Consider the following 13608-nt stretch of genomic DNA (forward strand, 5'->3'; position numbering starts at 1 on the left):
CAAAAGAAGGTCTCCATTACTCACTGGGGCAAGAAGGCAGAGTATGGATATTCTGTGCTGTTATCAGTGGACAGATCTGTGTTTTGAAAATCGCCCGGAGTGTAGAGGAGGAATCCTGAAATAAGAAAAAGTATCCAGCCTGGGCCTGTGGCTGAGGAGATGGCCACCTGGCAGACACCAGCAGGGTCATAGGAGGTAGCACCTGCAGGCTGAGACTGGAGAGTGGGGAACAGGCATGGTTTGGAGGATGGGCTGGAGGAGCCAGCCAGCACAGTGTAAACAACGTGGATTTAGTCCCTTGATTCTCCGAATGTGATGCCTGCACAAGTTGTATCAGTATCCCCTCAGTTCAGTTCAGTTCAGTCACTCAGTCGTGCCCGACTCTTTGCGACCCGATGAATCACAGTTCGCCAAGCCTCCCTGTCCATCACCAACTCCCAGAGTTTACTCAAACTCATGTCCATCGAGTCAGTGATGCCATCCAACCATCTCATCCTCTGTCGTCCCCTTCTCCTCCTGCCCCCAATCCCTCCCAGCATCAGGGTCTTTTCAAATGAGTCAACTCTTCGCATGAGTGACCAAAGTATTGGAGTTTCAGCTTCAGCATCAGTCCTTCCAATGAAGACCCAGGACTGATCTCCTTGAGGATGGACTGGTTGGATCTCCTTGCTGTCCAAGGGGCTCTCAAGAGTCTTCTCCAACACCACAGTTCAAAAGCATCAATTCTTCAGCGCTCAGCTTTCTCTGTAGTCCAGCTCTCACATCCAAACATGACTACTGGAAAAACCATAGCCTTGACTAGATGGACCTTTGTTGGCAAAGTAATATCTCTGCTTTTTAATATGCTGTCTAGGTTGGTCATAACTTCTCCTTCCAAGAAATAAGCATCTTTTAATTTCATGGCTGCAATCACCATCTGCAGTGATTTTGGAGCCCCCAAAATAAAGTCTGACACTGTTTCCACTGTTTCCCCATCTATTCCATGAAGTGATGGGACCAGATGCCATGATCTTAGTTTTTCTGAACGTTGATTTTTTTTTTTTTTTTTTTTTGGAACCGAATGTAGCGTATCTTTATTTGGAAGCATGATAGGGCCTCAGGAGACAGAATCTGGAGATGTACTAAGAAATTTCAAGGGGCTGTGGACATTGTAAAGGAACATGTGTCCATGCCAAGGTTGTGAGAAGTCTCCAAGTGTGGTCCTTGGCAAGAAGTCCCTGGAGAGCCCACGAATGTGCCCACAGAGTAGTCAGCTCTATACACCTGCCAGGTCTAGTGAATCCAAAGCCATCCTGCAGCGGTGGTCTTAGTCTTCCTTCTCTTGCTCCAGCTCAGGGGTCCAAGGTAGACAGTTGACAGAGGACAAGCAACACTGCTTGCTGCTTGCTTAATAAATCCTGCCTGCTTGAGTGGCTCTTGGGTGGTGGTTGGTTTCAGTGTAGGTATGGAGGCTTTTGGACGGTCTCTTATTACTTAATGTTCCGTGTAGTCAGGAGTTTTCTGGTGTTCTCAGGTTTTGGGCTTAAGTCTCCTGCCTCTGGATTTCAGTTTTATTCTTCCAGTAGTCTCAAGGCTTCTCCAACTATACAGCACTGATAATAAAACTTCTAAGTTAATGGTGAAAAGATTCTCCCCTGTGAGGGACACCCAGAGAGGTTCACAGAGTTACATGAAGAAGAGGAGAAGGAGGAGGGAGATAGAGATGAGCAGGAGGAGAAAAGGGGGACTCAAGAGGAGAGAGACAGATCTACGCAGTTGTCTGTTCCCAGAGTGTTCTCCGTAGCCCAGACACCCACAGAGATTCACAGAATTGGATTGGGAAGAGAAGGGGAAAGGAGGAAATAGAGGTGTTCTGAGGTAGAAAATGGAGAGTCAAGATTGGGAGAGAGTAATCAACACACTCCTGAATAAAAATGGGAACTGAATATTGGATTCTTAAATGTCCAAAATTTATATCACATACTGAAAAACAAAGATTAAAAATCTAGAGTAGAGGTTAGACTCTTAAAAATACAGTATTAAAAACAAAAACAAAAAATTTTAGAAATATATATGAAGTTCGGCTTAAAAATAGGACTTCTCTTTTTTTTTTACAAGGGTATAGTGAAATGAAAATGAAAATTAAGGAGTAATAGAGGACTTTAAAAGGAAAAAAGAGAAAAAGAAAAAAAAAAGATGAAAGGAAAAAAAACAAGAGAAAAAAAATTTTTTTCCTAATTAAAAAAATTGTAAAAATCTATGAAAATGAAAGTTAAGGAGTAACGGGGGAGTAATAGGGAATTTTAAAAGAAAATAAAAGAGAAAAAATAAAAAATAAAAAAATTTTTTTTAATTTAAAAAAAAAAAGTAAAAATATATCTAGGAATTTCTATGGCGCTGTTGCGGTCAGTGTGGGTTCGGCTCAGTTTCAGATAGCTCCTCGTTCCAGCTTACACTTCTCGGTATCTACAGGCCCCTTCCGGTGTAGTCGGTGTTATCTACAGGGATTTTAATCTGTTGCACCAGTCCCTTCTGAAGCGGTTCCCTTTGTTTATTTGGCTTCTGTTTGCCGGGCTCTTCAGTGCCTAATTTCCGCCCTGACACAGGTGGGCGGAGGTGGTCTCTCATTCAGGTAGCTAGTTCTGTCGCGTTGCGGGGAGGGAGGGGCGCTGCTTTCCCGTCTGCGCTGCTCAGTCTCCCGGCTGCTCTATATGGAGCGCGCCCCGCGCTGCGTGCGGCTCCAGCCCCCGGGTGTTCCACAAAAGCGCGGAACACAAAGCTGCGCCTGCGTTTTGTGCCTTCCCCGTCCGAGCGGCTCAGGCAGCCAGGGGCTTGACGGGCGCGCTCTCCCCGGGTGCGGCGCGCCTTCTGCCCTGCGCGTCCCCAGCCCCAGTCCCCGCCCGCGCTGGTTGGGTGCTGTGCCCCCTGTGTCTCCCCGCGACCCTCCTGGCGGATGTCGACCATCCAGAATCTCAGGAGGTCTTTGGTTAGAAACTGGAGGCCTGCTTGCAGTGCGGTAGGGGATGCGGTCCTTGGGGCCGAGCCTGCCCCGTTCCCCTCCCCCCTGCCTCCTGCCTCCAGCGGGGCTGGGCTGGTCCGCAGCTGTCTAGCTCCTCCGGACTTGCTCAGTCCGTTTGTTCTGCGAACGGCCGGCAGTGTGTTCGGGCAGGTTAATTTTCTCTCTCTCTTTTGCTGTCCAACAGTTTAAGTTGGTAACTCACAAAAGCTCCCTCCGATTGCCCTCAGGGCACTCAGGCCGGGTCCTTACCCTAAGCAATGCCGCTGCCTCCTCTCCTTCAGCCCCCACTTGCTGGTGGCGGATGCCAGCATATGGGGTACTTTTCCGCTGGGAGTTGCTTTTAGGCACCTAATCTGTGGGTTTTATTTATTCTTCCCCTCCCAGTCAGGTTGCCCTCCGAGATTCAAACACTTCCCCCAGACCCGCCAGTGCGAGGGTTTCCTGGTGTTTGGAAACTTCCTCTATTAAGACTCCCTTCCCGGGACGGATCTCCGTCCTAGCTCTTTTGTCTCTCTTTTTATCTTTTATATTTTGTCCTACCTCCTTTCGAGGACAATGGGCTGCTTTTCTGGGCGGCTGATGACCTCAGCTAGCGATCAGAAGTTGTTTTGTGAAGTTTGCTCTGCCGTTCAATTGCTCTTTCGATGAATTTGTAGGGGAGAAAGTGGTCTCCCCATCCTATTCCTCCGCCATCTTGGCTCCTCCCCTGAATGTTGATTTTTAACCCAACTTTTTCACTCTCCTCTTTCCCTTTCATCAAGAGGCTTTTTAGTTCCTCTTCACTTTCTGCCATAAGGGTGGTGTCATCTGCATATCTGAGGTTATTGATATTTCTCCCAGCAATCTTGATTCCAGCTTGTGCTTCATCCAGCCCATAGCGTTTCTCATTATGTACTCTTGCATGTAATTAAAAAGCAGACTGACAGAAACCTTGACGTACTCCTTTTCTATTTCGGAACCAGTCTTTGTTCCATGTCCAGTTCTAACTGTTGCTTCCTGACCTGCATACAGGTTCTCAGAGACGCAAGCAGGTGCTGTATTCCCATCTCTTTCAGAATTCTTCTACAGTTTATGTGATCCACACAAATCAAAGCTTGCATAGTCTATAAAGCAGAAATAGATGTTTTCTGAACTCTTCTTGCTGTTTTGATATCCAGCAAATGTTGGCAATTTGATCTTCTGTTCCTGCCTTTCAAACCAGCTTGAAATCTGAAGTTCACAGTTCACATATGCTGAGCTGCTGGAAGAATTTGCAGAATACTTACTAGATGTAGAATGAGTGCACATTCGGTAGTTTGAGCGTTCTTTGCATTGCCTTCCTTGATTGGATGGAACTGACCTTTCCGTCTTACCACTGCTTAGTTTTCCAAATTTGCTGCACTTTGAGGCCAGCACTTTCACAGATCATCTGAGGATTTGAAAGCTCAACTGGAATTCCTCACCTCCACTAGCTTTGTTCGTAGTTGATCTTTCCTAGGCCCACTTGATTCACATTACAGGATCTGGCTTCTGGTGATGATCACACCATCGTGATTATCTAGGTCGTGAAGATCTTTTTTATACAGTTCTTCTGTGCATTCTTGCCGCCTCTTAATATCTTCTGCTTCTGTTAGGTCCATACCATTTCTGCCCTTTATCGAGCCCATCTTTGCATGAAATGTTCCCTTGGTATCTCTAATTTTCTTGAAGAGATCTCTAGTCTTTCCCGTTCTGTTGTTTTCCTCTGTTTCTTTACATTGATCACTGAGGAAGGCTTTCTTATCTCTCCTTGCTATTGTTTGGAACTCTGCATTCAAGTGGGAATATCTTTCCTTTTCTCCTTTGCTTTTCACTTTTCTTCTTTTCACAGCTATTTATAAGGCCTCCTCAGACAGCCATTTTGCTTTTTTGCATTTCTTTTCCATGGAGATGTGGAGATGGTCTTGATCCCTGTCTCCTGTACAATGTCACGAACCTAGGAACAGTTAAAAATGCAAATTCTCAAGCCCCAACCCAGACCTATTGATGGAAAAACTCTGGGAGTCGGGTCCCCAATCTACATTTTACCAGGCCTTTCAGGGCTTCTGCAGCAACCCCAAGGTTGAGAAACTACTGAGGCTGCTGATCACAACCTCTGTGTTTCTCCTTTTGAGCAGGGAAAGATCCAGCAAATTCTCCGAAGCCTACACCCAAGTCCTCTCTGACCACCAATCTCATTCAGAAAGCCAAGAGCCAGAGCAACACCTTCCCGCTCTTCAGCGAAGGGCTCGTGCGGAACCGAACTGCCCAGGAGAAAGTACTGGCCTTGGAGCAGCAGGTTCTGATGCTCACCAAGGAGCTAAAGGCTCAGAAGGTGAGCTCCGGCCCCAGGGAGGCCCCAGGCTCTGGTGCTCTGGTGCCCCTGGACAAGTCAGATAAGATGCGTTCGCTAGTCGAGGTCCTTAAACGGCCAAACTGCAGGTGGCTGGGAATGCTGTGCTGTTGATCAGTCAGGAACATGCTGTCCCTCAGACCAGGTGACCAAAGCCACCAAGGACAGGGCCTCTCAGACCTCCCCTGGGAGACTGTGATGACCTGACCTGAAGGGGGACTGTTTGGAGGGGAGAGATCTGCATGCAGGGTCCTGGGAGGGGCCACTGAAGGAACTGGGGGATCTTTGAGCTGGCAGCTGGTAACTGGATACAGATTTCTGAAGGACTGTCACGGGACAGAAAAAGCAGACAGGCTGAGCACAGAGGACAGGGAGGAAGATTCAGGCGTTGTAGAGAGGGAAGTTAATGCTAGCAGTTAAAGAGCTACGTGGTCATTGTAGTAAACAGGTCACACGCATACACAGACGTGCAAATCCTTCAAAACTCCTACCACCCAGAGAGTAAATCAGGTTCACATCTGGCAGCGACCTCACGAAGTGGTCAGGGTCACGTGGCAGAGCGGCGACGGGGACGCAGCAGGGGCAGTAGGCTCTCTCAGCACAGTAAGGGCGACGACACCAGCACAGCTGTTACCTAAAATCCTGCGCTCGGAGCCTGAGGTGCTCTGGAGATGGGCCCCACTGGGGCCCCAGCCTCCTTTCCCTCTGAGAGGAAGGCCTACACTCCCATGCTTGAGCCTTGGCTAAGACCCAACATGAAAGTTACCATGAAACCCTGAGTCTCTTTTTGCTTTATTTCTGCTCTTGCTCCTGGGGGGTAAAGAGTATACTGTATTTACTTATAAATATTCTCGTCTTTGTTCGTTTCTTCTTTTCCTTTCTGTTCTGTTTTTGGAGAACACAGTCCAGAAAAGCACTCCCCCTACCTCATTTTTGCCCCATCTCTGCCTTTCACACCCCTAAACAGTTATTTTGGGAACCAGGAGTGCCTTTATACCTGGCAGGTCAGGGGTTACAGTTAATGAAGCAGCAGGTGATTAGAGTCCTCAAAGGAGGAAGCTCATCCATTCCTGTGTTCTCTACTCATTTGTTTATTTACCCAGCCTTCTCTGAGGCCCTGTTACGGGCACACGGTGTTCTAGGCACTGGAGAACAGTGAGAAAAGACACCCAAATATATCCTTACAGCACATGAAGTCTCCTCTGACGCCACCTAGCAGCCTAGCCATCACTCTTGCCTCCCGTCACCTTTGTGTTCCCGTCATGGGTGTCGTGAGCCCGCTCCTGAGAACCAAGGGCATTACGCTGAGCTGCAGCAGTTTCCTGATTCCTGGACCAGGACAGCTGAAGGCCTAAACCTGACCTGGAGAGGAAGAGAAATGTAGAACGCAGACACTTCCTCTCCTTTCTGTGCATCTTCTCCCATCTTTCTAGGAAGTGTGGGTGGCCCTTCCTCTTGGGCATTAGTTATTGTCAAGTGAAGTGAAGACCTAGTGGTTGCCCCTAGTGGTTCTGCAACCCCGGAGGATTCTTCGCTCTTCAGTAAATGAGGCAAGCTCTTGGACATTAGTAAGGGCCGCCCAGGCTGTTGACAGCTCGCCTACAGTCAACCTGAAAACCTCAGGGAGAAGTTCGAGCATTAGAGAATCTGGACTTTCTTACCGTGCACTTTCCTGGGACAGAGAGTGGGAGGAGACTAAGTCCTGGGGCTGAGCTTTTGCCTCAGAGAATGAGTGAATTGCATGCTCTCCGACCGATCTCCCAGATGCACTTCAGTCTAGTGGGCGATTCAGCGCACAGGCCTTTAAACAGGACGGCCTGGCCCTGAGCAAGTTCCCTAACCTCTCTCAGCCTCCACTTCCTCCTCTGTAAATGGAGCTATCATCATGTTTTACTGAAAAGGCCTGTGTCAAGACTCACAAAACCCAGTACCTGGCACCCAGCAGCTGCCCCACACATGCAGGTGTGGTCATTTTGGCTGTGACTTGGGCATTCCCTGCCCTCCCTGCTGATTCCTTCCCGCACACACCCCGAGGGTCTCTGGGAATTCTACTTGTGGGACAGAGGCTGTCCTTACCTTTATTCCACATTTGGAGCGGGGACCCCAGTTTTACCAACTCTGGGGTTTTGCCTTCAACCCAAATGTCAACACCAAAAAGAGGAAGGAGAGGAGGTGGACTCTTGACCCGGAGATGAGACAGAGGAGGCTGGCACCATCCTGGGGTGCCCAGTGGTATCCCAGGCACTCAGAAATGCTGCTCAGAGAGCAACTCTCCATCTGAAACCACCTAAGTCTAATTCTTCAGCTGCAGAAAGAGTCCACTGGACTTCCTGGGCCTGGAGCTATAAGATACCTGCCTGTGTCTCTTCAGTGGGAAGGTACCACCTTCCTGCCTCAGGCTGTAAAAGGACCCAGGACCCGGGGGTCTTATCCTGGCTCAGCCAGCCAGGCAGACACTGCCAATAGCTTTGGTGATTGTTGGAGAGTTTGCATCTCAGGCTCTGCTGGCTGCTCTAGAGGGCACAGAGTTCCTTGGCTGTCCGGTACACGGAGGAGCTGTGAGCACAGGTCACACGGAGGAGCTGTGAGCACAGGTCGCCGCTAGCGTGCAGTGCGGCTCCGGCGCTGTCCCCTTAACTGACAGCAGTTATCCTCGCGTTTCCTGACAGACACCAGAGTCCTGGGAGGCTCTGCATGCCCATGACCTCCTGGGCACCAAACCAGGGATCAGGCTCTGGAGTCTGCCTCCAGAGCTTCTGCCCTTTCCACTGCACCCTGTTCAAGGGGCTCAGAGGAGGTGGGTGACTTGCTAACGGTCACACAGCTGGAAGAGCCAGGCCTTGAGCACTGGTATCCTTCCCCAAGTCCAGGACTCCTCACAGCCCAGCTGCCTCCTCTATAGTCTCACAGGATAGCCCCGTGTCAGTCACAAGCACCGCAACTGCTCTTCAGGAGAAATGAACACACTTCCTCTGATTCCAATACCCATGAGGCCATTACCCATCCTAGGCCCCTGCAATGCTGGCCCCAGGGGAGATCTGGACTCTGGGAGGTGTCCAGAGTTCACCAGGCCGCTTTGGCCCGGTGAATCAGGCTTTTAAAGTCGAGAGCCTTGCACCTAGTCTGAAGGCTGTCTGCTCCAGCAGACGGAAGGCTGGCCACTCTTGGTGGTAATGTTGGCCATCTCTTGGCTCCTAGGCAGGGCGAACTCCTCCTGGGCCCTGCCTGGGGCCAGCTTAGCGCACTCAGGATTACTTGGTGAAGGTGTGTAACTCGCTTAGGAAACTTGGGTGGAGCAAAGTGCAACCTCTCACTTCCCAGAACTGTAGCCAGAGACTTAGGAACACTGGTCCTGGGGTCACAGAGGGAGGGTTGAGAGGGCCCCTCCAGCACTGAGAGATTGAGAGGGGTGTTTCAGCATGGGGAAGGACGCTTGCCACGCTTTCTCTCATCCTTTTGGTGCCTCTTGGTGGCGTAGGACCATTATCTCTGTTTTACACATGAGAAAGCTGAGGTTCAGTTTTCTGAAACACCCACATTAGGTCCACCTTCATGGATCTGGAATGGGAACCGAGGCCTCTGTAACTCTGAAGCCAGTGCTCCTTCACCTGCTCACAGCTGGCCCTGAGCCCCTTAGGGGTAAGAGGATGCCCAGTCCAGTGGTCTTCCCGCAAGCACTGTTGGACCCACCCACCTTGATTTTAGTGAGTGATGAAGGTATCAACTCATTCATAAGATAAACGATTTATTGACTTTTATAATACTTAGTAAAACAACAACTTATTACCCATTGTTAAAATCTAAGGTGGACCAAACTGATTCAATTAAGAAATATGAAAAGTATCACTCAGCCAGCTCTTCTAAGCCTCGGTCCTAAGGCCTTGCTGGGGATTGTGGGAACTGGAAACAGGCCAGGCGTCCATCCTCGGGGTTGAGATGAAGGGCTTTGTGTGATCCATACAAGGAGTACTCTTGAACTGTTGCAGATGAGTGTTGTTCGATAATGACTGACCTGGAGAGCTGCTTTCATGTGTTGTAAGGACAAAAGCAGCTTCAAAATGGGATGTTCTAGCTTTTCTTTTTGTTTTTAGTATTTCTGTTTGATGTATATATGCGTTTTGGTGACTGCCTTATTTCACCTAGCATGAAGTCCTCAAGGGTCATCCATGTTGTAACATGTAATAGGATTTCCTTCCTTTTTAAGACCGAACAGTATTCCATTGTATGCCACATTTCATTTATCCATGCACCATCAGTAGACAGTTGGGTTGTTGGCACCTCTTGGGTTTTGTGAATAATGCTGCTATGAATATGGGTTATTTCTATTTTTAAAGAAATCAAAAGAAGCATTTCTATGCAAAACCCATTAACTACACATCATAGAAGTCAAAGGTCTTAGGACTGGAACTGGGAGCCCTCTGCTGTAGCTGCAGTTTCCCCACTCGTGGGGATCCACCAGGTCCCTTTAGTTCTCTGCTTTCTTGCGCGTCAGTCTCCCCATGTGACAGTGTGATAACGGGACCAGGTGGCCTCCCAGGGCCACCCAGCCTGCAGGTTTCCCAAATCCATGACCCACTCTGCTTCTCCCCTCACTTGCTGCTCTGGCTCCACTATCTCCGAGTCCCTTTCTTCCTGTCTCATTCTGGTGCCCGGATCCTGGCATGAGAGGACAGACTCCTGGCCTGGTGTTTTGGTCTTGGATTTTGAGAGCCAGATGTGGGAAGCGGGAGACAGCTGATGCAATGAAATGGGCCTCAGAGTTGACTCTGCCAAACCTGGGCGACATACCCACCCGATTCCGAGACTAGGGCAAGTCCAGGCGGTGGCCTGTGTGGGGTTAACTCACCAGGAAGTTACCCAGGGTAGCCTCCAAATCTCAGCTGAAGCAGAAAATGGTCTGGGCTTCTCAGTTACCCGCAGCCACAGGAATGCTAATCTCTTTGCACAGCCCTGGGAAGCTGAGTTCTAAAAATTCCTAACATTCCGGTTTGGTTTGCCCTCCCACCCCACCTTCCCGCCACACCCAGGACCTGCAGCTCCATACCTGTTCTTTCATTCAACTGAGGCTTTGCCTAAGCAGTTGGCTCAGCCCCATCTGCAAAATCCTCTCAATCCTCAGCTCCCTCCATCTGCCCCGGGTCTCCCACCTGCTGCTTGACCTTCTCTGGGCCTCCTCTTTCTTCAGGATTAGTTTAAGCGGCTCCGCCTTTCTATGAAGTGTACTGGTCGCCCCGCCCCCTGGCAGCCCTGCCTCCACCCCAGAGGAAAGTCATTGCCCACTGCCCTGTACCCCGGGAGACACCCCTGCTTCCGTCTCTCGCAGTAAATCACTCCACAGCAGTGGTTCGCCTTTGCTCCCACCAGCCCCTGTGGCCCTTGAGGGTGGGAACGGTGACTGGTCCCTCTCTGGGCCCCAGGGCCTGGCATGGGGCCCGGCACTGAGTGAGCACCTGATACAGGTTAGATGGCCGGATAGAAGAGAGAGAACCAGAGAAGGGACCGTCAGTAACACCAAGGTTTCAGAAGTTGTGTGCTAACTTGGTCTTATCACTAGCTTCTCAAATGAAGTTATGCTTCGGGGCAGTTCTCCTCCAAAATGGAATTGTTCTTAGCAAACCACCCTGTCCAGCCAGTCATCTATTTTAATGCTTTGGCACACATACAGTTAATGTGTCTCCGGGGAACCACGTTTTCCCAGGAGAGACTGGCACGGAGCATGGCAGTGTGACCTTGAGACCCCAGCTGCAGCCTGAGGTTCACAGGAGGCTGCCCGCTGAGCTGCCTGGTTTCTGACATCCTGGTCCTGGCCCTGGATGAATTCATATCCCGGCCTTGGGGCAGAACAGGTCTCCAGTGCTGGGAAGGTTGGAAGCTCAAAGGCACAGGGAACCAAACCTTGAATGCTCACTTCACTTGAATGAATCGGGTGGCCCTGCCAAGAACTAAATCAAGGTCTGTTGCTTCTGAACTCCCTGCTGCTTCCTTGCACCAGCCTCACAGGCATCGTTTGGCGGGCAGAGGCGTGCACACAGGTGGACTGAATGAAGCCCCAGGCGTTCTGGCTTGGTGTGAGGATTGCCAGCATGTTTTCTCTCGAATGCCGCCTCAACTCGATTGGTAGTGACTGCGTGGATGCCATGTTCAGAAGGATTCTGAGGCCCCGGCTAGGGTTAGCAGGAAGGAGCACTGAGACTGAGTGCTAACGTCTGCCTCAGGAGTGAGAGGGAGGAGCCGTGCCCAAGTGCCCACCGCTGCCTCTCCACCTTCAATGCCGACCAAGCACAGGGCTCAGTGGCGGAAAGCCTTGGGATTAAATTCCCCACTGCTGGGCCTCCGTCTGTTCATTTCTGAAACAGACATGTGTTAGGGTACGGGTAGAAGCCTTAAAGTATAGTGGCCTATAACATATTGGAAGTTAATTTCTCCCTGACACTGAAGAATCCAGAGTGACGTGCGCAGTTCTGAGCTGGCAGGACAACTGTGTCGTCTTCAACATGCACGTTCTGCTTGTGAGCACAACGTGGCCACTTCAGTTCTTGCGACTTCCCAGGCAGAAGGAAAGGGAACCAGGCCAGGGCAGTGTGCATGCAGTGGTTTGGAAGGTGTGACCCAGACGCTGCCCCCAGCATTTCTCATATCCCATTTAGGCAGAATAATCACTTGGCCACATCTAGCTATGAGCTTGGCTGGGCAATGTAATCCTTTGCTGGGGATCCATGTGTCTAACTAAAACTCTCTTTTTTAAAATATTTATTAATTTTTTTGATGGCTTCCCCGGTGGCTCAGACGGTCAAGAATATGCCTTCAGTGTGGGAGACTCAGGTTTGATCCCTGGGTTGGGAAGATCTCCTGGAGAAGGGAATGGCAACCCACTCCAGTAGTCCTGCCTGGGGTCGCAAAGAGTCGGACGCGACTGAGCACATTGCTGCTGCTGCTAAGTCGCTGCAGTCGTGTCCGACTCTGTGCGACCCCATAGACGGCAGCCCACCAGGCTCTGCTGCCCCTGGGATTCTCCAGGCAAGAACACTGGAGTGGGTTGCCATTTCCTTCTCCATACTGAGCACACACACACACACGTACACTAATTTTTTTCACTTGGCTACACCAGATCTTAGTTGCAGCTTGCAGGATCTTGGATCTTTGCTGTGGCTTGCTGGATCTTTAGCTGCAGCTTGCAGGATTTAGTTCCCTGACCAGGGATTGAACCTGCACTGGGAGCTCAGAGTCTTAGCCACTGCACCAGCAGGGAAGTCCCTAAAACTCTTTTAAATAGAAAGAGAGAATGTAGTTGCTAGAATGAGATATCCCAGGAGATGATGGTCTTCCCAGGTGGTTCTAGTGGTAAAGAACCCGCCTGCCAGTGCGGAGACATAAAAGACACGGGTTTGATCCCTGTGTCGGGATGATCCCCTGGAGGAGGGCACAGTAACCCACTCCAGTACTCTTGCCTGGAGAATCCCATGGACCGAGGAGCCTGGCGGGCTACAGTCCAGAGGGTCACACGGAGTCGGACACAACGGAAGCACTCAGCATGCAGGAGATGACGCCCACCACCTCCCAGGGTGTTTAGAGCTGGTGACGGTGTACGCCTTGCCTCCGGCACCTCACAGGCCGTCCCCGAGTTCACGGGGCGCGTCTCCTTTCCCACGCAGGAGCTGGTGAAGGTCCTGCACAAGGCGCTGGAGGCAGCCCAGCAGGAGAAGAGGGTGTCCAGCGCATACCTGGCAGCGGCCCAGGACAAGGACCGGCTGGAGCTGGTGCGCCACAAAGTGCGGCAGATTGCGGAGCTGGGCCGGCGGGTGGAGGCCCTGGAGCGGGAGCGGGAGAGCCTGGCGCAGACGGCAAGCCTGCGGGAGCAGGAGATTCTGGAGCTGCAGCGGCACGTGCAGCTGCTCCTGGACAAGAATCAGGCCAAGCAGCAGGTCATCTGCAAGCTCTCCGAGAAGGTCACGCAGGACTTCATGAAGGCCCCGGAGGAGGCCGACAGGGACTTCCCGAGCCAACAGGAGAAGATGGAGCACCTGAAGGTAGGCAGGGCCCTGGGCCCTGGGGAGGACACCGATCTTGACCCCAGGGGTTTTCTAGGTGGAACTGGGATGATCTTAATCCTGGAGAATTCATATTTGAGACAGAGGTTGGTGAAAGTGTCGCTGCACGCCCCCTTACTTTCTTAACCAGAGGACCCAGTGCAGCTTAACGTTTTCATGATACCCTAAGCTGAAAAGTGAACGTATCTCTAAATTATCAGAGTAAAGATGGA

At 50.7% G+C, this 13608-nt stretch overlaps 1 protein-coding gene across 3 annotated transcripts in view; it reads left to right on the forward strand.

The window, feature by feature from the left end:
- Positions 1-13608, forward strand: part of TBC1D2 (TBC1 domain family member 2) — a 45796-nt gene that overhangs the window by 15541 nt on the left and 16647 nt on the right. For all 3 annotated transcript variants that reach the window (XM_043486445.1, XM_043486444.1, XM_043486443.1), the window contains 2 exons: positions 5134-5330; positions 13001-13375. In XM_043486445.1, the coding sequence (XP_043342380.1) occupies positions 5134-5330; positions 13001-13375 (572 nt within the window). The remainder of the gene's footprint in view (positions 1-5133; positions 5331-13000; positions 13376-13608) is intronic.

This window comes from Cervus canadensis, chromosome 14 (assembly GCF_019320065.1).
Source record: "Cervus canadensis isolate Bull #8, Minnesota chromosome 14, ASM1932006v1, whole genome shotgun sequence".
NCBI classification, from domain to species: Eukaryota; Metazoa; Chordata; class Mammalia; order Artiodactyla; family Cervidae; genus Cervus; species Cervus canadensis.